Source organism: Pezoporus flaviventris, unplaced genomic scaffold (assembly GCF_033815535.1).
Source record: "Pezoporus flaviventris isolate CSIRO_AGI_PZ_B2104156 unplaced genomic scaffold, CSIRO_AGI_Pfla_v1 ptg000073l, whole genome shotgun sequence".
NCBI classification, from domain to species: domain Eukaryota; kingdom Metazoa; phylum Chordata; class Aves; order Psittaciformes; family Psittacidae; genus Pezoporus; species Pezoporus flaviventris.
Genome location: NW_026892621.1, coordinates 597,749 through 625,173, shown reverse-complemented (window position 1 = coordinate 625,173; position 27,425 = coordinate 597,749). Strand labels below are relative to the sequence as shown.

General features: G+C 40.1%; 1 protein-coding gene across 2 annotated transcripts in view; it reads left to right on the top strand.

The window, feature by feature from the left end:
- Positions 1 to 27,425, top strand: part of FHIT (fragile histidine triad diadenosine triphosphatase) — a 426,835-nt gene that overhangs the window by 379,643 nt on the left and 19,767 nt on the right. For both annotated transcript variants that reach the window (XM_061472872.1, XM_061472871.1), the window contains exon 5: positions 24,313 to 24,416. In XM_061472872.1, coding sequence (XP_061328856.1) covers positions 24,313 to 24,414 — 102 coding nt within the window. In that variant the 3' untranslated portion in view covers positions 24,415 to 24,416. The remainder of the gene's footprint in view (positions 1 to 24,312; positions 24,417 to 27,425) is intronic.

The window sequence follows — 27,425 nt, the reverse complement described above, 5'->3', positions numbered from 1 at the left end:
CTGGGTAAGTTTAGTGCTTTCCAACCAGGAAGATTCTTGACAAGGATGTGGTTTGTATTGCAGGTCAAGGTTCTGGATGTCTGCCATGCAAAGTGGTTTAGACAGAGAGGCTCCGAGTGAGTGCTACAGTAGTTGCAAATTGGCAGATCTTCTCTGTGTGGATGCCAGATAGCAAATTCCCACTTGGCTATGCTGAATAATGAGCATTGTTTCCAAATTCTTTGAAGAATGAAGTCCCTTAAGATGCTTGGAATGTAAATACTTCCTCTTAGAGAAAGTAATTATTTTAATTTGTTTTAATTATATTGTTAGGTCTGTTAAGATTTTTTTTTTTAATTTAACACAACCACTAAAATTCTACAATATTAATTTTATGGAGAACTTCCAAAAGAATTCTATTAGTTTTCTTCCATTAAAGTAACATTATGGACTTTTAATAGAGCTCATGGCTACAGCAATTTTTATTAACCTAGTTAGTAAATGAATTAATGTTAGTCCCAGTGTCTTAAAAATGTGATATACTTTGAAGCAAAAGCCAGTATTAAGTAATTTCTTCATGATGGCAACTTTTACCCCCACCCCTTGATCAGATGTGTATGTGCACTGGGTGAATTGTAGGTATGATTTAGTTTTGTTTAAGACTTTCTGGAAGCCTCAGCTAATGAATTTTAGTCTCTACGTAACCTTTTTTTTCAAGTAAGGCAGAAAAATCGGTTCTTACATGATCTCACCCACCAGTTGGGTCCATGCAAATAAATCTCAAGATGGGATGTCTTCATTCTTTTGCCAGGGCTTTTTCTGCTCTATCAGATTGAATAAAAGCAGTAGGTTACCTACAGTGCATTATTTGTGGCTGGTGATTTCTTTTTTTCAAAATTGTAATTGCACCTAGCCATGATTGTTTGTATCTTGCTTCTGATTTGATAAATACTGTTTTTTTGGTGGTTTTTTTTTCCTGTAGTTTTGGATGGAGTTTACTCTGAGTGTCAGAAGGAACAATGCTGTGTTCTTGCCCATGACTCTCGGGAAGCCTTAATCCCTTTCAAAGTGTTCAGATCTAGACTGCTCTGACTGCTCTTGCTCAGTCTGGGGATCTCAACTGGCATCTCAGCATGATGGTCCAAGCAAAGGATTGTGACTGACAGTATCCTAAATTCATTAGGAAACCATGAAGTTATTTTGGTCATGGATTGGTCTCTATTTGTATTACACATGCATTGTACATGCACGACATTCACATGCTTTTTAAAGCACGGTACACTAATTTTATTTGAAAAGTAAAATCAAAGCAAATAAATGATACCTGAATTTTAATAGTTAACTGATGTTTATTTAAATGCCAGGTTAGGCTATAGATGAATAATCTAACTCTTTTCTGAGAGCTATTTCATAGAAGCCAGCACTATCCTGTCGTCAACCTGAAGACAGATTATTGGTGTTTGATTTGTTGGTTTTTAGTGCACCCATTCATGTTGTATTTCATGTCCTGGACTGTCATGTTGATATAAGTATAACCCAGTAGCAATTAATACAGCATTTGTAATGCAAGCTCATTATAATGACCTGCCATCCTCAAAACCGAGCATAAAATAACATCTGATTTAAAATGTTTAAGAGTTGCTTACTTGCTTATCTGAGTTGGCTACTCAGAGGTGGTAACACCAAGATGCCTAAAGTGTCAGTTGTTAAAATGAAATGTCTGGAGTCAAAATCTAGAAGGAGGTAGCCAGGAAAGTGAATCTGTATTGCTACTAATTCTTTGCATGCTGTTTTGTTTGGGTGCACTGGAGAGCTTGCATTTATTGCTTTCCATAGTTGATGCCAGAGATGGCTGTTCAGCCACCATACACAGTCCCACCAGTAATTTAGTAAGCAACTTGAGCCCATTGAGGGCTTTAAATCATCTGTAGGTTATTTGCTGGGATTCTACATCAGAATCAAGCTCATTTCTGGCCACTGAATGACCAGATGTGCCAGAGTGACGGATTCCATGTTTTTGGAGCTGGTGGTTTAGGTTTTGATCTTATAAACACTTGCTATTTCACTTAGCTTTATTCCTAGGCACATAGTTGCTTCGTTTACAGCTTTATTGGATCTGTCTGAATAGTAAGCACAACATTTATATGTTTAGGTCTTCTGAGGTGTACAAGACTACACGTTAAGCATTGTAGCTAAATCCTGGTTTGATATACCAGGATCTTCTTGGAAGTAGGCTGACAGAGACTACAGATGATGGGCAAAGAAGTAAAGCTGGATATAGAAAGGAGATGAGCAAGGTCTAAATGTGTCATTGCTGTTATTCTCGGCTTGAAAATGCCACTGTGGAAGCTATGTGTGAGCACTAGACCTTGCTAGTCTGAAAACCTAAAGGTGGTGCAGGCTTGTTAGTGGAGGTCGACTGAGGGATGTTTATTTTCAGCACTGTTCTCACACTTCAGAGTGAAAATACAAATATGTATTCTTGGTGATTTCAAGTAGCACTATCATCACTTTTGCCACTTAGTTCAGAGCCGAGTAAATCCTGGCCAACACATCTATGCCAGTTTGCCACTCATCTGTCATAGCTTCAGGCCCAAGAACTATATTTGAGACTGTTTAATGTTTGTTTGTTTATTAATACTTTACAAACAGTGTAGTATAGCAGAGTCATGTTTGACTTGTCAAAATAAATAATATGGTGATGCTAGTGCAGTACTTTAGTCTGTGCTAAGAACTATTCAGGTAGCAGAGTATTTTTAAGGGTCTACTTCTATACACGGCACATAAAAGATGTGGAGCACATAAGGAGAGTCTAATATATGCAGTAGCATGTATCTAGATTGTGCTGCGGGGATGTCAGTTTAACCATATGTTTTGGGAAATGCTTTTGATGCAATGTTTGTGATGTAGATTAAGTAGTTACTTGCGCATGTGTACTCATTGCATGGGCTTATGTAGATGTCTGTCTGTCCACTGGTCAATCAGTGGTTATCAGACTACCTGGTAATATGCTCCTTCCAAGCCTTGTGTCTGCACATTGCTCTGGCAGGGCAATAGAGGATCTTCAAGCACCAGAGCTAGAGGACCCTTTCACAGTCATAGTTTTGTGCACCTTCATGTGTATTTTAATCAGTATTACCCTGCTCAGGGCAAGTTCTTCAGTCATAGAATCATAGAATGGTTTGTGTTGAAACTAGATGATCTTAAGGTCCTTTCCACCCCCCTGCCATGGGCAGGGACATCTTGCCCTAGACCATGTCACCCAAGGCTCTGTCTGTCCTTTTCAGAGTTACTCTCTATTTCCACGCCAGTGACTCACCTCGGCAATGCATGCAGCCCCTTCTTGTGCTTGCTGTCTTTTTGCAGTCTCTGCAGCCACACAGTGCTGCTTTGTACATAGTCCTGCCACTCTAGTATAGGAACTGTTGCTGTTGTTGCTACCATCTGGAGCAGCCTCTATGTATCTTTCTGCCTCATCAGTTCTCCATCTCTTCAACTTTTTCTCATCCGCATATGCCTCAGGTTTTGTTTTTTTTTCCTCACTCTTTTATTGGCCTTATGGCTCAATGCCTTAATTTATTTATCATACAGTGTCTTCACACCACTGTTTTCTATAATTTATACTGTGTACTGCCTGCATCCACTGCTTCCTTGTATTTAATTCTGTTCAGTTTGGGAATACAGTTGAAATGAAAGGCAATGTATGATATAAAGCTGTATTATATTGTACAGAGATACAGCAGCATCTGCTGCTATATACATAAATATTCTGACTTTGCAACACTTCAATACAGCAAATAATTTGGGCTAGTTTTAAATAGAAAAAAATATTCTGTGATAGATGTGTAAAATCTTACACATCTCATTCAAAATCTTATACAAAAACAGCTCAGGAGCTTTATGAATAGGTTTATTGACCTCTTCACACACAAGGTTTGTAATGATCCTGCACAAGGTTCATTAATTCCTTTCATAGAAATATTTGTGTGTGTATATACAGTCTGTATGTAATACAGTATTGTTAAAAATCTCTGTTCTTGGAGCTGTGTGATAAAAGGAAGCCACTGTTTTCTGTTTTCTTCCTTTGGTTCATGTTTTTGACAATCTTGGAGTGTTTTAGCTCTCACCAGGGAAGTTTTGCATCTGGCTGTCCTGGCTCACAGGAATGCAGGCTTCCTTTTCCATCTGCAGTTGTGAGCTTGTGTGCTGGCAGTTTGGTGTGGGCACAGCATCTGAGCTACTCCGAACCAGAGCTATCTGCCTCCCTTCCTTTGCAGGTAATCTGAAGTCTGCAAGTTAGAAGACAGATTTGAAAAATGTACCTCATAAAACAAATACCTGTGGCTTTGTTCAAGACAGAATTAAACTCAAAATTAGATTTTCAGAATCTTGATCAGTCAAGTAATGCTGTAAATACTGTTCTGACCTCCCAGCTGGATGCTCCTGGCACTGAAATTCTCCACCTTCTCAAACCTCTGAAAGCTCAGAGGCCTTCCAGCACCTGCAGGATTACATGATTTGTGAATGCTTGACTTTGATCTGGTGGGTACCTTCTGCTAGCAGGGAGACCTGCAGGGCCCTGCACACTTTCTGGGACCAATCCATGCCCCAAAGTTGAGGCAATTGCTGTTTTAAGTGACAAAAAGCAGTTGAGTGTGGTTTCTGCTCAAGAGCAACAGTAGGATTCTCTCCCAGCACTACTGTCCCACAATGGAAATCCCAAATGCTTCTGGGTACGGCTAAACATGACTTGATATAACCGGTATCCATTGATTCTGTGTTTTAACCTTATCTAATTTGACATTCTTTGTCCAAGCTATTGCTGTCAGATCTTCCTTCAGGAGCTGAACTAAAATAACGAGAGACAACTATTTAAAGGAAGTAATTTAAACACGGTAGTAAAAAAATTCATCTGTACAACAATATTACATTTGCTGTTGTGTTTGATTACTAATGAATACAGAGTATTCATCTTAGCAATAAGCAGAAAAGGGGAGAAAAAAGGCTTTATATTAAATCAACTAACTGATGAAGTGAGTTGTCAAGAGGCTGTTTTAGTGTTCAGAAAGCTAAATGTGCAGCTTGTAACCATGAAATTTACTGTACCTTTTATAAATGTATTTTAATTGTGAATATGTGTGTGAGATAAAAATGCTTATTTTTAGGCCTAGATGGACAACTATTTTTTTTAAGCCATGACATTAATGGCTGGCACTGTAATGGCCCTGTTTATTCAATCTTGAAAAAGTTTGCTTACAGTTCACTTCTAATGGCTCTTTCCTACCATTATCCAATGACTGATAGTCATTGCAGGCATTTTAGCAGCTTTCAAATCTGTTATATTTTTAATTAAATTGGCTGTGAACTATGTAAGTAGCAAAGGTTGACAAACTAGAACGTGGTGCAGCATTGCTGTTTCTTAGTGTAGCTGTCACAGGACATTTGTGGTCGTGATTTCTTTAAACACACTATGGTTCTTTTAATCTGTGTCAGATGTTGACTTGGAGCAGTAAGTAAACTGCTCTGGAGAGCAGGATGGGATATTGCAGAAATACCTCTGAGCTGCTTTGATGGAAGCAGCGTGGTTTAGAGTGCATAGAGCTGCCTGATGTAGACACTGCTGCCTGAAGTGTAATGAGTGTGGGTTTGCGGGGAATGTGGTCTTCTGTGCTTAAGGCCAGAGGACTTGTGTATAGTCTCATGTGCATGCTGATGACACCATGCCCTGCTTTCCAGGTGGAAGATGTCAGTAAGGTCTCTTGAGCTTATTGTTGAAAGTGTTATCGGAGCAACATCCACAGTCCTTCCAAGGAATTGCAGATGTCCCTTAATCTGTCTGCTGGTACTGTGGCAGCTGCTTGCTTGCAGAAAAGGGGATGAAAAATTAGAGCCCTTACTCTATATTCCTCTGCTATTGATTTTAAAATATGTTCCTGTGACACTGATTTGCTGCCATTGCCTCTTTCTGTTAAGCCCCTCTCCCAGTTCTAAACCTGCAGAGCAACACTGCAAACATAGAATGTGGCTCTTGTTGTGTTAGCCTAATTTGCACCATTCCATTCAAAACTATCATAGCCCAAACTAGTTCAACCTGCCTAAATCCGTGAGTACCATCAGTGGGAAATAATGCTGTGATTTTTTTTAAGAGGTTAGTAAATGCTAAAGAAGCTGATATTTGGTGTTTTGAATTGAAAGTGCAGGTACACTAACAATGAGAAAGATATGGGCTAAACCTTGAAAGCTTTTTAGTCTCTCTTGACTTGGGCAAAATCATGTCAGAGGAAAAAGCTGGGAAGGAGATCCAGCCTAGAGCCTGGGTTTTTTACACAAGAGGTCACTATTCTTTTCCCATACACTGCTGCATCCGTTTCTGTGCTATGCAATACATTTCTCTTTCTAAGAATATTGTAATATATTCCTAAAGAAACAAAAAGCTGCAATTTTTAGAATAAACAGCACAAAAATTGAAGTTATTATTTGCATTCTCACCTACTTTCACTGAGAATAGCAAGTACATCTTTGGGCTTCAGCATAGGAGGGAATCCATGTCACTCCTCCAGCTCTCCTACTGTTCTGTGGTCCAAAAACCCTGTGGGCTGCTGAAGTTAATGCAGAGTTACATATAAATGATGTCAACTTCTGCTGGTTTGTCTTGCTGCAGAATACAAGTCCAGTTTCAGATTAATTATTTAGGCTTCTCTTAGTTCATGCTACTTTCCCTTCTTCTAATGTTGTTTTTCTGATTGCTAAAGCTTTCAGCTGTTAGCCTGCATGCTGCATTCTGATGGTGGTCTTTGTAAATCAAAGTACTTTGAAACAGGATGACAAAAAAGGAATCTGGACTGTGTTCAGCTTCTCTGCATTCAGTATCACAGACACTTAAAGCGACAGCCATGCAACCATGTATTAAAACTACCTCTCAGTGGGAGCTTCATGCAGTGTCTTTGCAGTTCAGAGGCTTTGTTTAGTGCCCATGTTAAACTACACCCACTGCTGTATTTGGACATGTCCTTGTTTGTTCCTGGCAACCCTTCTCTCTCTTCAAGGATGGACCCACACCCTTTTCTTCATTTCTGTTTGCCTAGACACTTGAGTTTCTGCTATTACTTGGCCCTTCTGCCTGGTGTCAGTTGGCACCCACAGGAGAAAAGCTCTTCAAAGGGCTACTGTCAGCTTTAAAGCATCACCTGTCAACCTCAGGCCTGGCTCAGAATAGCAGTGAAAATTCTGGCGTATGCAAACTTATGTGTCTTTGAAGAATAGAGGCATTTGAATCTAAATTCAGCCTCTACAAAGGTTGGCTTCACCTGATGTCAGACAACTCCCTACTTCAGAAGGGTGCAGTTTGTGCTTAAATGGATTAGCAGCTATCCATATCCTCTTGTTAGCATTGCAATTACAAATCAGGATAACACAAAAGCTTGGTATAATTGTGCTGGAAATGAGAAAAATCTCTTTATGTTGCACACTTCACAGCCACATTAGACTTGCAGAGCATTGTGGCAATGATTACTTTTTGCTGAGGGGGAGAGAAGAAGATAAATGACTTCTAAATCGCCACATGACTCAGCCTGCAAGCTCTGAGTTTATTTGTAAGACATTATCTCCTTGTATACTCACCAGGAAAAAAATTATCATTTAATTAATAAACTTAATAGCCTGAGGTATTCTGATCAATAAAAAATGGTATGAGAGAACAGGGCCTGATGCAATGAAATATTGAATTGTCTGCAGACAAACCCACGATTTCCTTTAAATCTGATCATGTGCCTGCGTAGTTAGTTAGGGGAAGCTGCACGGCAAGATGCATTGCTCTGCTGAAAATCAAACTGGTAGTCAGCCTGGACAAAAAAAAATTGAAGCGGCTCCTTGTGCCTTGGAACAATTTCCCTTTCATGTTTTCTCTGTGTGACCTTTTGAGCCCTTTTTTCCCCTGCTGGCACTGAAACACTGAATGAGCTTCCAGTGAAACCAGTGGGTGTTTTTCCACTGACTGTGGCAGACCCCATTTGGGTCAAATTCTGCTGCTGATGGGGCCTGACTTGCTGCCTGCACCTGTTGTGATGTTAGATCAAAGCCCCATTACAGCTCTGCAAATCCAGAGTTACTGCTCTGACTCCAGGGTGTATCCCAGATAACGCAGAATAACCGGCAGCAAGATGTGCTCTGGTGCTACCGTTACCCACGGCACAGATGTGAACAGCAGCGGCTGCCTGGCAAGGTGGGGTTGGTTTGATTTACCTGCATCTCCTTTTAGGATTTCACTCTTTACCAAGGCCACCAAGGGCTGATCTAATGCACATGTGGTTGCTGGGGGAAATATGCAAATATGTAGTTTTTTTTCCATTTGATCTGTAGTAAAAATGTGTTCTTAAAGGAAAGCCCTATGGATACTGGGTGCTTCCTTAGCAGGTGTGCAGAAAAGCAGGAGTTTTTCATCTCGGTTTGCATGGCAGCTTTATGTTAGCAGGTGGAAATAGAAGCAATACATCTCTTCTTAGGGACAAATACATCAAATTAGCTCCATGTGTCATTTCTGACATCAGTGTTAAATGGTGTATGGGTTAATTTGAATATGCTTTTGAAACAGTCTGTTAGGAGACTGACACTGCTGTGGACACCATGACTTAATTGTGAATTGGCTCTTCTCAACTCATGCTTCCTGCACAGGAAGTCCCAGGCTCTCATGGTTGTCCTCTCAGTGTTGTTGGATTTGGTATCTCCTTCAGTCCTGCTGAGTACTGCACAGCATCTGGATTAAGTTGAAAATAAGAGAAAGCTCCAAAGTGAGGTGGGAAATATTGCAGTAGTTATTAATCACATTAATTTTTCACAAATTCAGTATAACTGTGGATGTGCCAGTTATTGTTAACTCCAAACTTACTCTGTGCTAATCACAATTCCGAGTTACATACAACGCTGTCTTGCTTGGATGCATACAGACTCCTCCCTTTCTGTGCTGTTTTTGTCAACAGTGATCATTGTAGGTTTCCAGACTGACATGTGAAACCTCACATTTTCCTGGGCCGAGCTCATAATTATGGGAGACCTGCAGGCCCCAATTGTTACAGTGGGTCAAGGGACATGCTAGTGAATAAGAATGATACTTATGAGTCAGCTCTGCGATATGTGGTCCTCCCTTGTTGGGTCTACTTTCACACCTTGCTCACAAGGAATATTTTCTATGCTGAAGCACAAGAATACTAAAAATAATAATAAGTATTCATTAGCCATAATCAAAACATGATAGTGGAAAAGTGTGATAACTTCAGAAGCTTCTGAAGATGCCAGAGAAGAGATGCTATGAATGAAGTGTTGTTTTCCTAAAATTTGTCAGAATGTTTAATTTTGAACTAGCAGGTAACATTTTCATGAAGACTTTCAGCTAATTTGTCATTACTTTTTCCCTAGTTTGTATCAAGCTCTGCATGCAACTTTCTGACTTACACAAAGAGTTAACTTCTTGTTCTGTACTGTGCTCATTGACATAATATGTGAGCATTCAGACGTCTTCACTCAATCACTTTAATTAAACCAGGAGTCCTTACCCTCAAATGTGGACAATGAGTTACACACAGCCAGCTATGCTTGCTAGGTTCAGAAGGTTTCTTTAATTATGTATGTGCCTACTGCTATTCACTGCAATCCCGTTTAAGCGAGTTCAAACAGATATTAAGCATAATCTCAGTATTAAGAGTATTAAATCTATTGCTGAATAGGAAAATGAATCAGCTTCTGGTTTACTGACAAAATTGTTATCTAGAGAAAATGTCCTTCCCTTCTAGGGTCTTATTAGATGAGTTGTAGATAAAAGCTATTTCTTGCTGGGCCAAAATCAACACAAGATCTGTCTTCACATGGTAATGTGCTTAGCACAGCAAGATGGTACAAACTGTTTTGCTTTCTCTAGCTTATTCTCAACCTTTCCCTGTCCCTTTTATAAAGAATAAATATGAGATGCCTCACAGTGTTAAGTTTCAAGGGGCTTTCTAGTTGTGAACTTGGCAACATTTTTTTGCAGTAACAAATTTATGCAAATTTTTACTGATGGCCAGAACCCCAGACATGAGGTGAAGGAATGGAAACTCTTGACTTGATCCGTGTCACAGGAATAATTCCTAACACAGTATGTATAGCTTTCCTAATACTCTCAAGGCTGTCTCTTGAAATGTCTCTAGATGCTTAGCACTGTCATCTAAAGTAAACCTATTTAGCCTTTCCAAAGTGTAGTACGCTGTAATAACCCAAGGACTCATAAAAATTTAGGTAAGGGTAAAATACTACAATATTCAGGATTGTCTGAGTGTAGGTAAAATGCTAATGAGAAATTGTGTGTTGTAGTTTAAACTCAGCCATGCAGTCTCTCACTCCCCCTATTCCTCCCCCCAGCTCCTGGAGGGGTGGGGAGAAGAATCAAAAGAATGTAACTCCCATGGGTTGAGATAAGAACAGTCCAGTAACTAAGGTATAACACAAATCACTGCTGCTACCACCAATAATAATAATAAGGGAAATAACAAGGGAAGAGAATGCAACCGCTCACCACCCACTGACTGATACCCAGCCTCACTGAGCAGTGATCCAGCCCTTCCAGGTAACTACCCCCAGTTTACATCCTGGGCATGACGTGCTGTGGTATGGAATACCTCTTTGGTCAGTTTGGGTCAGGTGTCCTGTCTCTGCTTCCTCCTGGCTTCCCCTCCTCCCTGGCAGAGCATGAGACTCAAAGTCCTTGGTCAGACTAAAGATTGCTAAGCGGCAGCTAAAACCATCGGTGTTATCAGTGCTGTTCCCAGGCTGAAAGTCAAAAGCACAACGCTGAACCAGCTAGTAAGAAGGAGAAAAATGACTGCTACTGCTGAACCCAGGACAGTGTGATAAGAAAAAGCTTGTTCTGTCTAAAAAAGTTTATAATGTTGGCTAAGTTAAGCAGCTATTGATTATTAGTATACATTCTCCTCTTTAATACCTTCTTTAAGCTTTCAGAATTTGCTATGGAGTGCTTACAGTTTGAGTGGCAATAATGAAAGATTTATACTCTGTAGTATACTGGCTTTTCTGCCACTGAAATAACCAGCAGCTTACGTAAGTTTTGGGCTTGCAGCTTCACTTAATGAGAGCATCATCTCTCAGGGCACAGATTTGCTCCTGTAACCAAATAGACCATGCATATCCCTGTTTTTTATTAAAATAGGTATAAAAATAAACTCTATGTAGCTATATGGGCAGGTTACAGTATGTCTGTTTCCTTTGTAATTTCATTATAACATTAGTAGCTCAGAGGAGAAATGACAGGGAGGCCCTGTTGCTGAGTGTGGGTGCTTCAGATGGAGAATTAAAATCCAGCAGTCCTGATATGAGAAGGGTTCTTATTGTATCCCCACCCATCTGTCCAGTGCTCTCCTCCATGCTGGGTTGTAGGTGCTGTGTGCAGCCCAAAATAATTAGCTCTAAACTGAGGCTGAAATCAGTAAGGAATAGAACATAAGAATTTGTACTGTGTGGTATTTGATGATAAAATTAAATTGGATGCTTGTAAGACGAATCACAGCTATGCCATATTGCTGTGTGGATGCTCCTATCTACACGTGTGTTCGTTTTTCTCAAAGCTAAAATAATGCTGCAAACATGCAGCAAAAAGGAAAATAACGTCAGGTTTATAATCTGTTCAAAGCTACTGCTCCTTTTACCGCAACCATGGTGCGAAGCAAGAGCTTCTTCACCGTATTTCCCTGTTAAAACAGGAATAATATTAAATGACACTGTCTTTTTATGTAATTCACAAAGAAAACCAAGGAAAGCAGAAAGAAAGAGTCATGAGGTCCAGCAGTTGCCCTGTTATGCAGATAGGTTGAGATTGGTCAATAGCTTCCTATCTTAGAGGCATTTCATAAACAATTTGAGATCATGCAGGAAGATACCTGTTATTGTGCCCATGCTACACAATGCATAAGGTGTATTATAGGAAAACATTCTTTATTTTACAATAACTATTTGTGTAATTGTAACCAATAAAGCAGTGTGTTCTCCTTTCCTTTCAGGCCTATCAATAAATTTGCACTTTTCCATTTATTTCTTTTGAATTCAGATAGTTTAGTTATACTGTTTGAGTTTTCTTTCCTAATGTAAAACATTCAACCAAAAAACATTATTTAAAAACTCCAGTGATGGAAGATGTAAACCAAACTTTAAAATGTGCTAATTGTAAGCCCCTTTGGAGTGCTGCATAGCAAATCAATTACAAGTAATTACTATGTGAAAAATGTAGGACCTTTTTGCTTCATACATATATTGAAGAGATGCAAAGCCAATATAAAAAGAATTTTAATTGGTTTGAGATAGTAGTAGGAAATTATTTTCCTTCATTTATAGAATTAAAAAAAAGTATCCTAGCTATTCAATTTGGGAAAGGAGTGCGTATTTCAGCACTGCAGTTACTCATGTGTGAACTACAGAAAAATGTTAATTGAGGTAGGCTTGTGAACTGAAATCGGTTGCAAGTGGACTGTAGATGAGCAAAGAGGATGTTGCACCTCAGCCATACTTTGAGGTTAATTCATTAAAGATAATTGGAATGTTAAATAGGTTCCTATAAGGGATCACTGCTACAGTCATCTGACACTTTTAGTCTGATTGAATCAAATGCTAATTACTAATATTCAGATTTATGTTATGCTTATTTATGTACTGGCCACCCTGATTACTTTCTTGACTACTGGTAATGTTTTCTGTCAAGGGTGACAGCCCTGCAGTCACCTGAAAATAAGGGCTTGAATGAGGGGAGCTTGGGGAACAGGAACTGCCTGTCCCTGTCTCTGTGTCCATAAAGCGGTTGAGCAGTCTTTCAGTATTTCGTAGCTGATTAAATCCTCACTAATAACTGTAGAGCAAATACAAAGTCTTTTGTTCTCTGAGTGGGCTTGACAGCCCTCATGTACATTGCATTCAAAATTCAAACAAGTTGGCTCTAGGTATGGACGCAGCATCAATGCGTTTGCACCCCAGATACCCAAATTGCGATGGGGTGCCATTGGAACGTCAACGTGGCTTGTTGGACAGCATCAGCAGGATAAAATCCATGGTCCTTGGGAGCCAGGAGAGGAGGTCTGGTCTTCCTGGCTCTATTCCATCTCCCACTAGGCAGAGGCTGTTTGATGTTGTGGGACATGATATCCCTGTCCTCACCCAGGAGAAAGGCCAACCAAGCAATGCTGGTTACATTCTCCACTGTAAAAGCACAATACTAAAATGAGTTTGACAGAAGTGAAGAGAAATTTTATTTTGCATCAGAAAGCCAAATATGAATCCATAGCCTGTTGAAGGTTTTGTTTTTGTTGGGTTTTTGTTTGTTTGATTGATTTCTTTATTTATTACTGTGACACATGTGTCCTCTTCATCTATTTACTTGGGGTCTCAGGCTTGCATATTTCATTTGCTCAGGTGACCTGCATCACTTCGTGATCTTTCTGTGCTGGAAAAGTGTGTGTGCCAGGTCCCATGCATGTTGTCACTTTATTTATTGGCTCCCTGGTGATATGCTGTTGCCAACAGCCATATAATTAGAGTAGCTCAGGCTGGAGACCTGTGGAAAGTCTGAGTACTTTCATAGTTTGCCAGTATGGGCTGTATTGTTTGCTTTTGAATACTCTATAGTTTCCACTATTGGAAGCTCAAGTTCCTCTCTTCAGTGACATTTATATTTTATTCTTATAAAAAGAATAAATCTTTGCATTTTAGATCTGTTCTCATTGGTGTTGATTTACTTGATGACTTGTTATTAGAAGCAGCCAGCTTTTGCTTTTAGAGAACCTTTCAGTCATTTAAACAGAACCGCAGGCACTCTTGTGCTCCTACCCTGTACGAAAAGAGAAAAAGCAGAAGGAAAAAGTGAAAAGTAAGAATAGGAGAAAAAATGTTATCAGAAACAGCTAAGCCAACAGCATGATCTGCAAGTTCTGTGCATACTGTTACGATATCTGAAACGTAATTATCAAGCTTAAGTTAATTAGACTAATGCTTAGAAAATCTGGCATGGCAGATTGTGGTAAGTAATTATATTTACCGATTAAAAGATGTAATACACAGTGAGCAAAAGCAAAAGGAAAACTCCATTTGATACAGCCAGTGAGCAGAGACAATTAAGAAGTCAAGTAGATGAGCACTGACAAAGATACTGAACTTTGTGGAAGATGATGGGCAAGATGCCAGTTTTCCAATGGAGCAGATTTTGCACAGTATCAGTCAAACTTTTGTTTTATGAAAATCCATGCTGCTAACTGAAATATATGAAGGGCCACTTGCTTTTTGCTTTCAGATTAGCTGACATGAATATAAGGGTACATGCAAACAAGAATGACATTAGAGTACTAGTTTATATATATGGAAGTTGTGTAAATGGCTTTTCTTAAAAGCAATTCACAAGATGTTATATGAGAAATAAAGCTGTGAAAACAGTGACTCCCACAATTAAATGTAATGTAATAATGCTCACAGGTTAGAACGAATGAGAAGAGCTTGTGCACCTTTGTACACCTCAGTATGTGCACAGGGGAGGACCCTGGAGAAACAGACTGAGAACATAGTATTTTTTTTTTGGTGAACTTTGCTTGAAGGCTGGTTAAGAAAAAACAAGACTGAAAAGAGAGAGAAATATAGCAGTTGATCTGTAGAGTAAGTTCTGCTTGCAAGGTACCTTGCTCTGACTTCAAATTGTGTCTAGATGAATAAAGTGATTTTGCAAGTCCTCCACAAAGTGTGTGACTGTACAACCTATTCCCCAATCAACTCCCTTCTGAACAATGAGTGGGAAAGGTGCAAATTCCTAGTCTGGCAAATTGAGATGAAGCAAGCCCATGCTAGATCCATTCTTACAGCATTTAATCCCCAAGTATTTGGTTGAGCTTCTGGAGTAATGTACAGCTGAGCTGAGCTATGTGTTTTATTCTTATCTGCTGGAAATTGCTTTCATTGCTATTGATCTCATCATTTCCTAAGGCTGAACACACTGATTGAAATGAAAGCAAACAAAATTCCCAATTTTCAGAGACACGGTAATGTTTGGGTTGCGTTTCGTCTCTTCCTTCCTTTCCTACTCTCCATTCCCCCATGTTCATGTGGGATTTTCTGCAGCTCTGAACCAGGTCCTCTGAATTATGGTTGGAGAAGGTGGTGATCTGCTGCCAAGGTATCATTGTGGGACCAGAACTGGCAAAAGTCTTGCAAACGAAACAAGTTCCTGTGGCTTTTCAAGATGAATAATTTAAAAATGTGTGCTCAAAGGCTTAAATATTGATTCTGTCCAAAGCAATGATCCTGAAGTCTACATATTAAATAATTGTTACACAAATACTGTGAATTCACAATTCCTATATAGAACCATGGGGATGTCTGGGAGGTTGCAGCATGGGTGATGACAACTGTTTTTTCCTAGGCAGAAAAATGTATTTTCATCAAAAATAGCTTCCTACTAGCAGAAGCTCTCAGCCTTAATTTAACTACAACATGTAGCCAGCTAAAATTATTTCTCCCCAAATTCAGTCTCTTTGCTGATATTAATTGCAGAATGTCATATTCCCCAGCTATCATGCTATCCCAGTTCTTCAGTGTGGGTGCTATGTGGGTGCAACTCTGGTCTTATTCCCCAGAAAAAGAATTTTAACAGAAGGCCAGCACTGCAGCTTGGAAGAGGAACAAGTAGATTCCTCCTCTTTGAAGTGAAGGCAGCCTGTGCCCTTCCACCCCCTGAAAAAGCCATTCATCCCAGTCTGAGTTTCACCAGGTAAATAAAGGCTCCTGTACTGGGCCCCTTGTCTGTGGTGTGGCTCTCAACTGATTTAGTGTATGAGTTGAGGTTCATCTGAGGGTTGAAGGACCCTGCTTGAACAGTACCAAACTGTTCCTCATTTTCTCTCCCCTTCCCTGGGAAGACAATGCAGGGACCTTTTGTATAGCTCACACCTCCTGTGTCCATCCATTCCATAACAGTCTTGGACCATACTCCACTATGGGTAACATATTTTTTTTTTGCGAGTTGTGTATAATGGGAAAAAAATTAATTTGGCAAAATCCTATGTGATGTATCTTTAGAGAACTTGCACAGGAAGCTTCATGGCAATATTAACTGACGGGAAAAACTGGAAGAGGGTGATTGACTATCTGAAATCTCCAATTCTGCTCCCCTATCTGTGTCTTATGTCATCCATTGCCATCATAACATTAAGAAGTAGGAGCCTCTGCTGGGTTTTGTAAATATTCTAGACATAGAAGATATTATTTTCCCTTTGCTGCTACTTTAAGAATTTGCAGACCCTGGGGTATTTGACCTTGACAAAACTTGTCAGGTTCTTATGCTACTAGGTCAGTAGAATATCAGTATACTCTTAATGCAGTCTGTCTTTTAGAGTTCCTTTCATTTCTCAGAGCAAGAGTAAATGTCATTCTTATTGGCAGGTTATAATGGGAACATTGAAATACTAATTTTTAAAAACCTATGCAACTTCTTTTAAATAGTCTTGGTCTCCCTCTTGTGCATCTTCAGTGTGCCTACGGCAATTACAAGGCTAAAGATCCCTTAAGATGGTAGGAAAGGTCATTTTGTTGTCTTTTCTTCCCTGTGCTTCAGTGAAATATTCATGGTACAGCTCAGGTATTGGGATTGGGTTTAATGTTTCATTGCATTGCCATCTGTTTTGTTGTTGCAGTTGTTACTTCCCTTTGTGTGGGGGGTGAGGGAGCATGGAGGCAGTAATGAAGGACGCTGGCATATAGGTTCAGACTTGATATAAGAGATGAGCACTGACTCTGCAGGAATAGAGCAGCTTCTCTGATCCAAGCTATTTTCTTTTCAACATTAAAAGTCTTTCTGGTGAAAATCTGCCATTGTGCATGTAGATCTTCTGTGGTGGATAGTCCTTGTGTCTCCTCAAAGGCTATGGAGCCACATTAAAGTAGGCTTTTATATGTAAAGTTCATTCATTTAATGAATTGCAATGCACAGGCATTGAAATCTAGCTCCTCACTGAGACAAATGACATTACAAAGTTCCAAGGATGTATTCAGTTTTCCAGAGTATTGCAGTGGCTCAGTGGCAAAGGGCAGCACAGAGATAGGCTAAACCTGCAAGAGGGATTTGCTGCACGTACTCAGACCCTTGGCTGCATCCAGCCCCGACTGCTAGTGGTGGTACCCACTCTTTGGGCACTGGACCGGGTAACAATACAGTGACACAGAGACCTGGAGAGCAGAGTGGGTTTCTCTACAATGGGTTTCTCATCTGTGAATTTTAAGCTGTCTTGTGGTTTTATTTTTACTGTAATTAAGGTGTTTGGCCCATGATGTTTCACTAGGATTTTTCAAATCCTTTTTGATCATCTTGCTCTTTTTCAGCATTTCCCTCTTACTGCTGTTGATTTAAATGTCATGACATTTTAAACATGACTTATTATAACAAAACACTGTATAAAACAATATGCTGCATAATAAATGCAGCTGTATTTTTTGGAGTGAATGTTAAATGAGAGCAATTTATTCTTCGGCCTATTTTAGTACCTACTTACTAGAGAGTATTGGCTGCTTAAATCCCTGGGAGGCAATCTTGGAGGCAAAGTAGCCTTGCGTGTGCAAGGCTGAAAGCTACAGAAGTGTTTGAGGGATGCCTGTGTAAAAGGTCATCCTGGGGGGATGTAGCTTCATCCAGGAGCGCTGTGATCCCGAGTGCTGTGTGAAAGTAGACAGGAACATCCTAGGAAGGCCTGTTGGTGGGTGAGGGGTCCCTTGAGAAGCACACATAAAACCAGGTTTTGAGTGGTTTGCCTCAAGCATGTGGTATGTGTCATTTCAGACATCTGAAGGCTCCTTAAAATCCTACAGTCAGTGGAGAGAGAGACTCAGAGTATGAGATACTCCAGGATACATTGTGTTTTTCTCTAAATTTCAGAAAGCGTTGATGGGGATGTGGATTTCTTTAATGGGAATAAGCTAATTCCCAGAGAAGAAATCTGTTTCTGCCCTCACTATTGAGGGCTCTTCCTGCAGCTCTGAGAGATGTGGTGAGAAGGGTGAAGTTTCCCCCATGAGATGGGGCGAAATGTTCACATCCACCTGCCCACTGAACAGGCTCTGTATGGATGCCATAGGAACCGCAGCTGGTACACTTTGTGCTGGCAGAATATGAAGAAAGCAAATAAACCAAATGAACCTCCCTAACACAAGTGTCTTCCTTGGCAGGTTGTGAATCTTACAGAGTGTGTTCAGGTTATGGCAAATATTTGTCTAAAGTTAAGAAGATTAGCAGGGGGAGTTCTGACTTTGAAACTCCCTGAGTCGGGAGCCAGAATACATTAGGCTGATGCAGGCACCTCAAGGTTATCTCTGCCCTTAGAGTGGGACATGCACGTTGCTCTGTAGTTCTGACCCTTTTGGGAATAAGGCTTTCAGTCAAGTAACGCATGCACCTGCATGAATTTTTTGAATCGGTGACTCTCTCCTTGATTAAAGTGCTTTTTCTTTATTAAAACCAGCCTTTTTCCAAACGAGTACTGTTGCATGACTGGCTGTGAACACAGGAGAGCGTTTCCTCCAACATGATCACATTGATGACACTACCATTTCTTACCCAGGTCTCTGTGCAACGCATTTCTCTTGCTCCCTTCAGGCAGTGTTGTTAGGAAGCTCCCCACAATCATCTACCTTTTCTTTCCAGGTGAGGTGTTAAGATTATCTGCTAACTAGGAGGGTAAGGGACATAACGAAAATGTAACCAAGCACCTTTATGGATTCTTGCCTGGATTTGTACCAGGTTGTAAGTAGCAGTTCTCCAAGTCTTTGGCAGGACTTCTTGCCCCAGTGGATATTCCTTCAAGTATCTCTGTTGTAATGTGCTCGCTTTCCAAGAATTTTATCTCGGTTGGAGCCAAACTGGAAGGCTGTCAAGATTTGAGCTCTTCAGAGTGCAATCTACATACTTCCCCGAATGGCAAACGTGTTTTCTATACAACTGTTGTTCTGCTCGTGGGCTTTACTTGTCCTTTATACTTTCAAAAGCAAGTTTGTTAGGGTGCCTTTTGTACTTAGATTTTTTCCTTCTCCTTTTTGTATGCACAATTGTTAGAAACTAGCATTTGTACAATTTATTGTAGCAAAGCACTTAAACACGTATGCTTAAGGGGTTTGTTTAACCTTTATGCATGTTTCCACAAAATTCTCCTCATCCAGGTGTTTTGGTACAAAGGGTGCAGTTATTCATATGTCTGTGAAGTGTAAGGTTCAAGTCTTTCCCCAAAGCACAGCAATAAACCTGAAAAAAATACTTTCAGTCACTACGACAAAGAGTTGATAGGAGCGGAAAAAAACCCACTGCTCTCTGAAGCTTTGATAAACTGAGGTTTCCAATGGGATATATGCTTTGCAGCAATAGCAGCAGCTGGGAGGTAGCAGCTTATTTCATGCAGAGGTAGTGTAACGACTGGAGAAGGGTTTTCCAATAGGTAGTTAAAAGATGGTGTCTCGTAGAATGCAGGCAACTTGGGCTGCTTCTTCATCTCCTTAAATAACTCAAATTTAATACAGCAAGTAAAAGCCACACCAAAATTGGGGATTTCTGATTCATGCAAATGCAGATATCGGTATGATACAGAGTCTTAAGCAAAGTCAGCAGATGAGAAAATTACAGGATGTTGTGTTTTTCTGCAGTGTTCACTGTAAATTAGAACAATTAAATTACAGCAGTCTTCCAGCTGTAGTTAAATATAGATAGGCCTAGAGATGAACTGACTAAGCTGCTCAGGCTGTGGAGTGGGGAAAATGGTAAAAGGAGCTTAGAAACAGATCTCTTGCACCATATCTTGCAGGTGATCTCTCAGGTGGTCAGGAGGGAACACGCCACAGTTGTTCTCTGCCTGTGTTTTGTGTTTTCTTGGGGATTGCCAGGGCTGGGAGCTCCTGCAATGATTACCCCTAAGTCCTAGGTAGGTAAAACTGAGTTTAGGACTACGTGAATGCAGCATCCCTAAGAAATTTCTTTGGGAAAACATTTTGCTTCATCCGTTTTCCTTTCATTTTACATTGCTGATTAAGTCGAGACTCAAGCCGCAACTGAAAAATGAGATGGAGACAGGAAGCGTGGACTTGGCAGAGGAGGCTGCCCACCAAAAAGCTCACACTCCCTTCAGAAAGACAACAGAGGGTGAAGGGAGGATAGAGCACAGAAGGAGACACTAATAATAGCAGTAAATGTCACAATTATGGTATGGGGAGGGGTAAAAATGAAGTCTTACTATAAGGATATAAGCTAAATATAAAGAGAATTGAAAGGAAAGATATCTCGGGGTGGGAGGAAAGAGCAAGGACAACAAGACCAGGGTGAGGAGGGCAAAAGGGGAGGAAGAAGTAGGTGTAGCAGCCTGAACTCACTTTCATCTCCAGTGTCTCCATCTACTGGAGAGAGATGAGACTTGCAGCCTCCTCGTGGTTCACAAGTTAATCTGATGCTGAAATATTACTCTGTAGATTTCACTCAAGTGTGGGAATTCAGCATGGAAAAGAGGCCTAGGTATCCCAAGATGTATTGATAATAATGGAGACCAGTAGCCGGGTAATGCCTAATACCTGATCCAAACTGCTAGCAGAAATTCATGGGGCTTTTGTTAACTGCTCGGTTTCATAACACTGTATTTTATAATTGCTGAAGCAGCTGAATTTTGTTGTGTGGCTGCAGTTTGGTGTAATTACTCTCCATCACTATATTTTCTTCTTTCAGTTAAATGCATTGGAGGTTATAAGCTCCTAACTATCAACAGTAAATATTCATGGGGAGTGAGAATAGTACTAAATATCATAAATGCTTTTTTTCCCCATACTTTTGGCTGGTGCTCTGTATTAAACCAGGTTGTTTTTCTGCCAGTATTATTGCATAAATAGAGCAAACCATAATATAGATATTATTTCAAACAACAGGCAGTCATAGACCCAGGTCTCCTATAATCTGTTGCATAGAGAATATCGGGCTCCTCTCTAAAGGGGCAAGAAGGAGAGGTTCCTCAATGCAACTGTGTTATAAAACAATATTGTGTTTCCCGGAAGAATTGCAGTGATAAAAATGTAGACCATTCTGCAGCACTAACAACTTTAATACAATAACATAAAGCACAGCTGTCAGGTCTGCCAGCATCTCACACTGGGAGACAGGAGTGAGAAAATGAACACTTTTCACAAGCAGAAATATTCCAGGAGCTCTGCTGTTTACAAGTAATCAAGACTGACAGTCATGGATTATTGGTGGAAGAGCATTTTCTGCTTGAGGTGAAAGAAGAGGATAATTTATCAGGAAGCCCAAGAAGTCAGACATCAGTAATGATCTGCTTGAAGAAGGGCATATCATAGAAATAGTGCATTTATTTGTACTGCAAGGCAAGAAGATGTAGTAAGTTATAAACAAGGGTCTTACTGCTTGAAGAATGTGGAGCAGATACAGTGTGTAATTTGCTGGGCAGCTGCGATTAGAGAAGTGACTAATGTGTGTCTTGGTGCTTGTTCAGAATATTAAAAGAAAAAGTTGGATTAATAGGAATTGTCTCAAATGTTCATGCTCTCTCATCCTCTTCTTTTGGAGCTATCTGAACTATGCTTATCTGGCTGCTTGCCTTTTTCTTAATGCTTGGGCTCCCGAGACACTCCTGTAATATAGCAGTGGGTTTGACCTCAGGGAATTTGGGGCTTTCTGAGTTTCGTAGTAGAGTATCTTGTCTCTTATGAAAACAGGCCAAGTACCAGCAGTTTTAAAATGATAACTGTCTTGGAGCCCTACAGAAAAGGTTTCATACGCTAGTATTTGCTCCAGTCTGCAGTGATGCAGGCCTCTGTGTAGGCAGACCCCCCTCTCAGCCCCTCTGCCATGTCCTGCAGGAGGAATTGCTGTCCAAATACCAAGAAATGTGGATACATCTCAGTATGAGAGGTCTGTGAACAGCAGGGAATGGTAAGGCTGCATTAAGCACTTTGTGCCTGGCTGGTGTTGCTGTGCTGGTATTGCAGGCTGTGTACTAGGAGCTAGGGCTGCTGGGGTATGTTGCATTTCTAGGCAAGTTTCAGAATTCATTACTGCTCTCCATATGTCTGTGTTAACCTTAAGTCAAAGATTTATTGTTTTTAAAGGTTAACAGTTGTGTAGCAAAAGAAATCCTCTCCTTTGCCAGCTTTGAGAAGTCACCATGGTCTGTGACTTCACACAGTTTTAATTTAGACAACAAAACCAGCCTTTTCAGGCTATGCCTTCTTGTTACTGTTCAGTTTCTTTGACCAGGGAAAATGAAAATAAAACTAGAAGTCAAACCTGCACTTTACTAGTCTCATCCTCGAGTCAGCTGTCACTTGGGTTGCATGGAAACAGGATAGCAAGGGAGAACAGCAGCCAAATCAAGTCACTGAAAGCACTTCTTGCAGGTTAAATAAGGTGACCTTGAGGAACAGGGGCTGCTCTCCCTTGCCTTCTAGCTGTTGCCTGCTGTATCTCCTGCTGATGCTAGGTCGATCGAGCAAGACAGTGCTTTTTTTTTTAGAGAAACAGTTCACACCTCAGACAATTTATTTACCACCACTTGGCTTGGCCTGGTGCATCCTGTTGTGAAGTGGAAGTGCTCACAGTCCATGGAAAGTACAGGATGCTGTATGCTCTTTCCTAGAGCTCCCTCTCATTACCAGCTCAGCCATGGTACCTATGCACTGTATAGGTGTATAGAGTGGGTGGTGCTGTGCACATGGACACAAAGGGTGTGTTGACAGTGTACACACTGTACCAGTTTCTGGCTTTTGAATCTTTCTCTTTAATTCTGTAGCATTATTACAAGGTGGATTTATAACACACCTAGAGCTAATATAACAATGAAGATTAGTCCTCTACTAGTTGAACAGTAATACACTCTGATTTGCCTACAGCTACTGTATAGTATTGGCATGAAAGGAAATAGCTTTCTGATGCGGTTCATCTGCTGAGCAGGGAGAAATCTGTGCTGCAGAATGTAAAACTACATAGGACTGTAGCTGGCAGCAAAATTCAGAGTAGGAGAAATGCAGCACAAATAAAAGTATTTGTGAGTTGGATGTATGCTAACAATCCTAGTTTATTGCTAAACATGCCATAGACAGTGCTGCAGTTTGCTTGGCAGGTTCAGTATTGTTTCATCTTTGTTTTTTCACTGCTTTATCTTCTGGGCTAAAATTTGTCCAGGTGTAAATTCATTAGTTTCCAACTTTGTGACATTAACAAAAAGTCAATATTACAGTGTTCCCCAGAAGCACTGATGCTGTTAATACGCTCCGTGCTCTGCTCCTAGAGACACACTGGAAATCTCAATACTTAAGCCATTAATGCAAATGCTTCTGCTGTCTGTTGTAAATTCCCTTGATATGAGTGTCAGGCAGTCTTTGGATGAACATATGTAGAAATAGTCACTCTTAGTGCTGGCATGTTATATTTGCTATAAAATAGAAGTCCTTTCTTCTGGAGATCAGCAAACCCATCAGCTTGTCCCTTCTTCTGGAGGGGCAAAGGATGTATTTGAAATCATCATGTCTGGGATAAGATCACTTAAAGTTTACTGTATATGGGATAGAACTTACTTTTGTGAGCATATTAAGCAATCTAGATGCAAAAATTTAATATTTCACATACTTTGTGTCTTTTCCTGCATTACATCATTATTATGCTTAAAATAATAGGTTTTCTTTCTAGACTGGGGATACGTCTCCCTTTCAGCAAGGGTAAGGAAGGATGAATAACTTGCATGCAGGGAGGGAATGTATCTCTTCTGAAAACTACAGATATGAGCTGCCACTGGGAAACAGCTGCAACAGGGCCCTGTTATCACAACAGGTCTTTGATGGGAAAGGCGGCCCCATGGGCAGAGGAAAGGCTAGAGAAGATTTAAAATAAATTACTGACAAGGTGTCCAGACAGCTCCTGCATCGCTCACTCCACTGATGTAATGGGCACTTCAGAATACCTGAATGCGTTTGTTTTCCTATTACCTTATCTACCAGCTTTGCATCAAAGACTCACAAGGTACTTGACCATCAAGTCAAAGGTGAGCTCTTGTCACTGCCTATCATTTATCCTGGCACCTTGAGTTATCATCAATAATCCATCAGAATCGGTTAACTACTGTCACCACTCTAAACTCGTAACCTTTGCCCTTATCTCTTTATCACCAGGTCGTTCAATACCACAGACACATGGAATAGTTAGATGGGTTGCACACAGGGATGCACTGAATTTTACAATAGAACTAGGGAAAAAAAATAACAGACACTTTTTTTTCCTTCTTTCTCCCTCAATAAAAGTTGCAGAGACACGACAAAGAGGATTCCCCTGACAAGTGGAGGACAGAAGAAGAAATGGCAGCTGAAGCAGCAATTCTGAAGAAGTATTTTCAGGAAAATTAGAGGTAATGATTTACACATTGATTTATTCCTGCAACACATGAAAAGCTGTTCAAACCTCCATAGGCTTCTTGAGGACAGAAGGGGAATATGAAACAAAAGAAATGAAAGCTCCTAGGTTTGTGTTGCTTCCAAAAAGACACAGCACTGCAACGGTGGCTAAAATAACATGCTCCTCCGTGAGCAAATCAGCACCTTCCTAGAGCCTTTAGTTTCTAGATAACAAAAACTAACATATCTGCAAATCAGAATCATCAGCAGTTACTTAGGAGAAATGTCTAACCTAACATATTCTCCGTCTTTAGAACAGAAAATAGCATAGCTACCTCTATGAAGAGCTAAAACCTGGTGTTTCTGTATATGCTCAGATATATATATATATATATACACATCTCTATATAGAAAATCCCATCAGAATTCAAAGTGGATAGGCAAATGCTAACTTTATCTTTCAAATCTTAAATCATCTGATCAGTCCATCTTTCAAAATTAAGCCTGCTGGAAAACTGGCTGTTCTGCTAAATTTTGCACTAGCCCTAAAAGAAAAAGATTTGCAGGGGAAAATTGAAAAGAGGAAACACTTGGTAAATGCTACCATTGGTGCTCTAGAAATTGTGAGGTTTTCATTTTGTACCTGGAGTCCCAGAAGCCAGATTTTTCCAGTAGAAATGAGCTGGGCCCCAGAGATCAATAGGAGTTACACTGGCATGTGCGCTGCAGCAGTGATGCCAAAAGCTCCCTCTCCCCTGTTCCCTATATGATGTTTGCCATCATCCAGCACTCTCATTTCTCTGTCATTTCTGACTTTCTCATATTTTTTCCCTCTGAAGAACTGAAATCCCATAAATATCCCTCCTCTCTGCCTGTGACTCACTGCTTGAAGCCCAGCTTCATAAATCTTGAGCTGAACATTAATTCTTGATATTCTTTATTCATTGATAGATCTTGAGCATGAACAGGATGTGTGCATGGCACACGTGGCAGCTCTCATCTCCTGTGCCATTTTGCTATTTTCCTTTGAGTTCATCAGATGTTTTTGGGTTTGTTTTTTTTTTTGCATGATGACCATGCTTTTGTCTTTTCCAGTCAAATTAGCTGTGTCAATGCTTCTATGGACTGGCACAGAGAAAGCTGTTTAACATATGCAATTCCCTTCTTACATCTGTAATGGTACATCCTTATCGTGGTGTGATGTTTTTCCCCATTACATATCTTGTAGGTTTTGGGTTTTTTTTTCATCTTGTTAGAAATGGAATTTGAAATGTTTTCCTGCAGAGATTCTCAAAGGAGTGGAATTAAATCCCCACATATCAATCAAATATTCTTAGACTCTTCTGATACTAAACACAAAGCTGGATAAATGGTATAAATCCCTTCCTGCAAGCGAATTCATGTGGCTGGACTTTTACTTCCATTTATTATGAAAATAAATCAGTGTAAGTCTGCACAGATGACCTCTTGATAAGTTCCCCATTATATTTAAGGTCATTACCTTTCCTAGAGCAGACTGGTAAATTAAATCTTACTGGCATCATTATCATGAGTATTTTGCCTGCTACAGGCAGTCCTTCCAACCCTTGATTCCCAACACAAAAGATCACTGTCAATCTTTTCTCCCTGACATTGTTTTGCTTCTGAGGTTTAAAGCTCTGGACCTGAGATAAAGGTATATTTGAACACCTTCTGAATTTGTCAGCCTTTATTGCTCTCTTAACCTTGCTTCTGAAGTGATGAAGATGGAAAACTTCTGGCAAATTAACAAGGTTATATACATTCTTCTTTGAAGCTATTTTTGGTTTTCACCTACAAAGGATTTATTTTGCCATTTATAGGTTTACCTGGGTGATATTCGACTTGAGTTGTTTCATGCGGCACAGGAAAAGTGAGAAAGAGCTGAATGTAGGTGTTCTGGAGCCTATAAATAGCAATTTTTATGGCTTTATGCATTATTTTTCTACTTAAGTGCTTCATTCAGAGAAGCCCAGCCCAGCTAGATTAGCCAGAACAGGCTGAACTGTCTTCCAGAGCTTTCCCAGATATCTTTGCATTTATCACAAGTCCTACACTAACTGTCACACAGCTATATGACTTGACTAGGTTCAGTAGCACATATTGCCTGCATTTGTAGATTATCTCATAGAATCACAGGAAGGTTTGGGTTGGAGAGAACCTTAATATCACCTAGTTCCAAGCCCCCATGTAGCATCTTAATTTCCAATCTTATTTTCAGATGCACCTTTATCTATAGCAGGGTGTTTTGTGCATTTAAAACCACACATGCTAGCAAAATGGCTGAAGATTAAAAGAGTTAGTAACCTTCAGAGACAGTGTATGAAAAATGCTTCTCTTCAAAGGCAGTTTCAGTCTGTGGTGTTGTTTCTGAAGAAAGAACCAGGCTGCACAAGTTTCAGTGGTAGTTTTCCTGTTTTATTCATAACTGAAGCAATACTTTCATGCCATTAGAAAAGGAGTCAGTCTTAAGTACGATGTCAAAACATCCCTTTGCATAAAGGGGTTGACAGTGATAGTCTGTTGCCTAGTGCTTTCAGAGTTACAAATATTCAACAGCTTTTACTTGCTTAACCATCTGAATATTTTGTGTCATTCAGCATGCCAAGTTCTTTTTAAAACCTCTCCAAATAATGCAGGTTGCAGAGTTGTGCAGGATTTCTGATGTCTGTTCTCCCCTTCATCTGGAAGTGGGGAAGTTTCTGGAGAGCATAGGCTTTTCAACTTTGTCAGAGAATGAATTCTATTCTTTTGGGGTTTTTTCTTTGCCCCACTGCAAAAAAACAAGAGGTGATCTTGTTCTTTAAGAGCACTTATCCTGCCTCACAGATGCCTCTTCTCCACCAAGAACACTCAGTATGTGTGAAAAGATGCTGTTCTGTTGACTTCAGTAGGGAAACTACCACTGTTAGCAGCAGCTGACCAGAGGGGATTTAACTGGTAGTTTGGCTTGCATCTGGTTTTGCTCCAGCACTTCTAACAATCCATGATGCATGCATTGCACC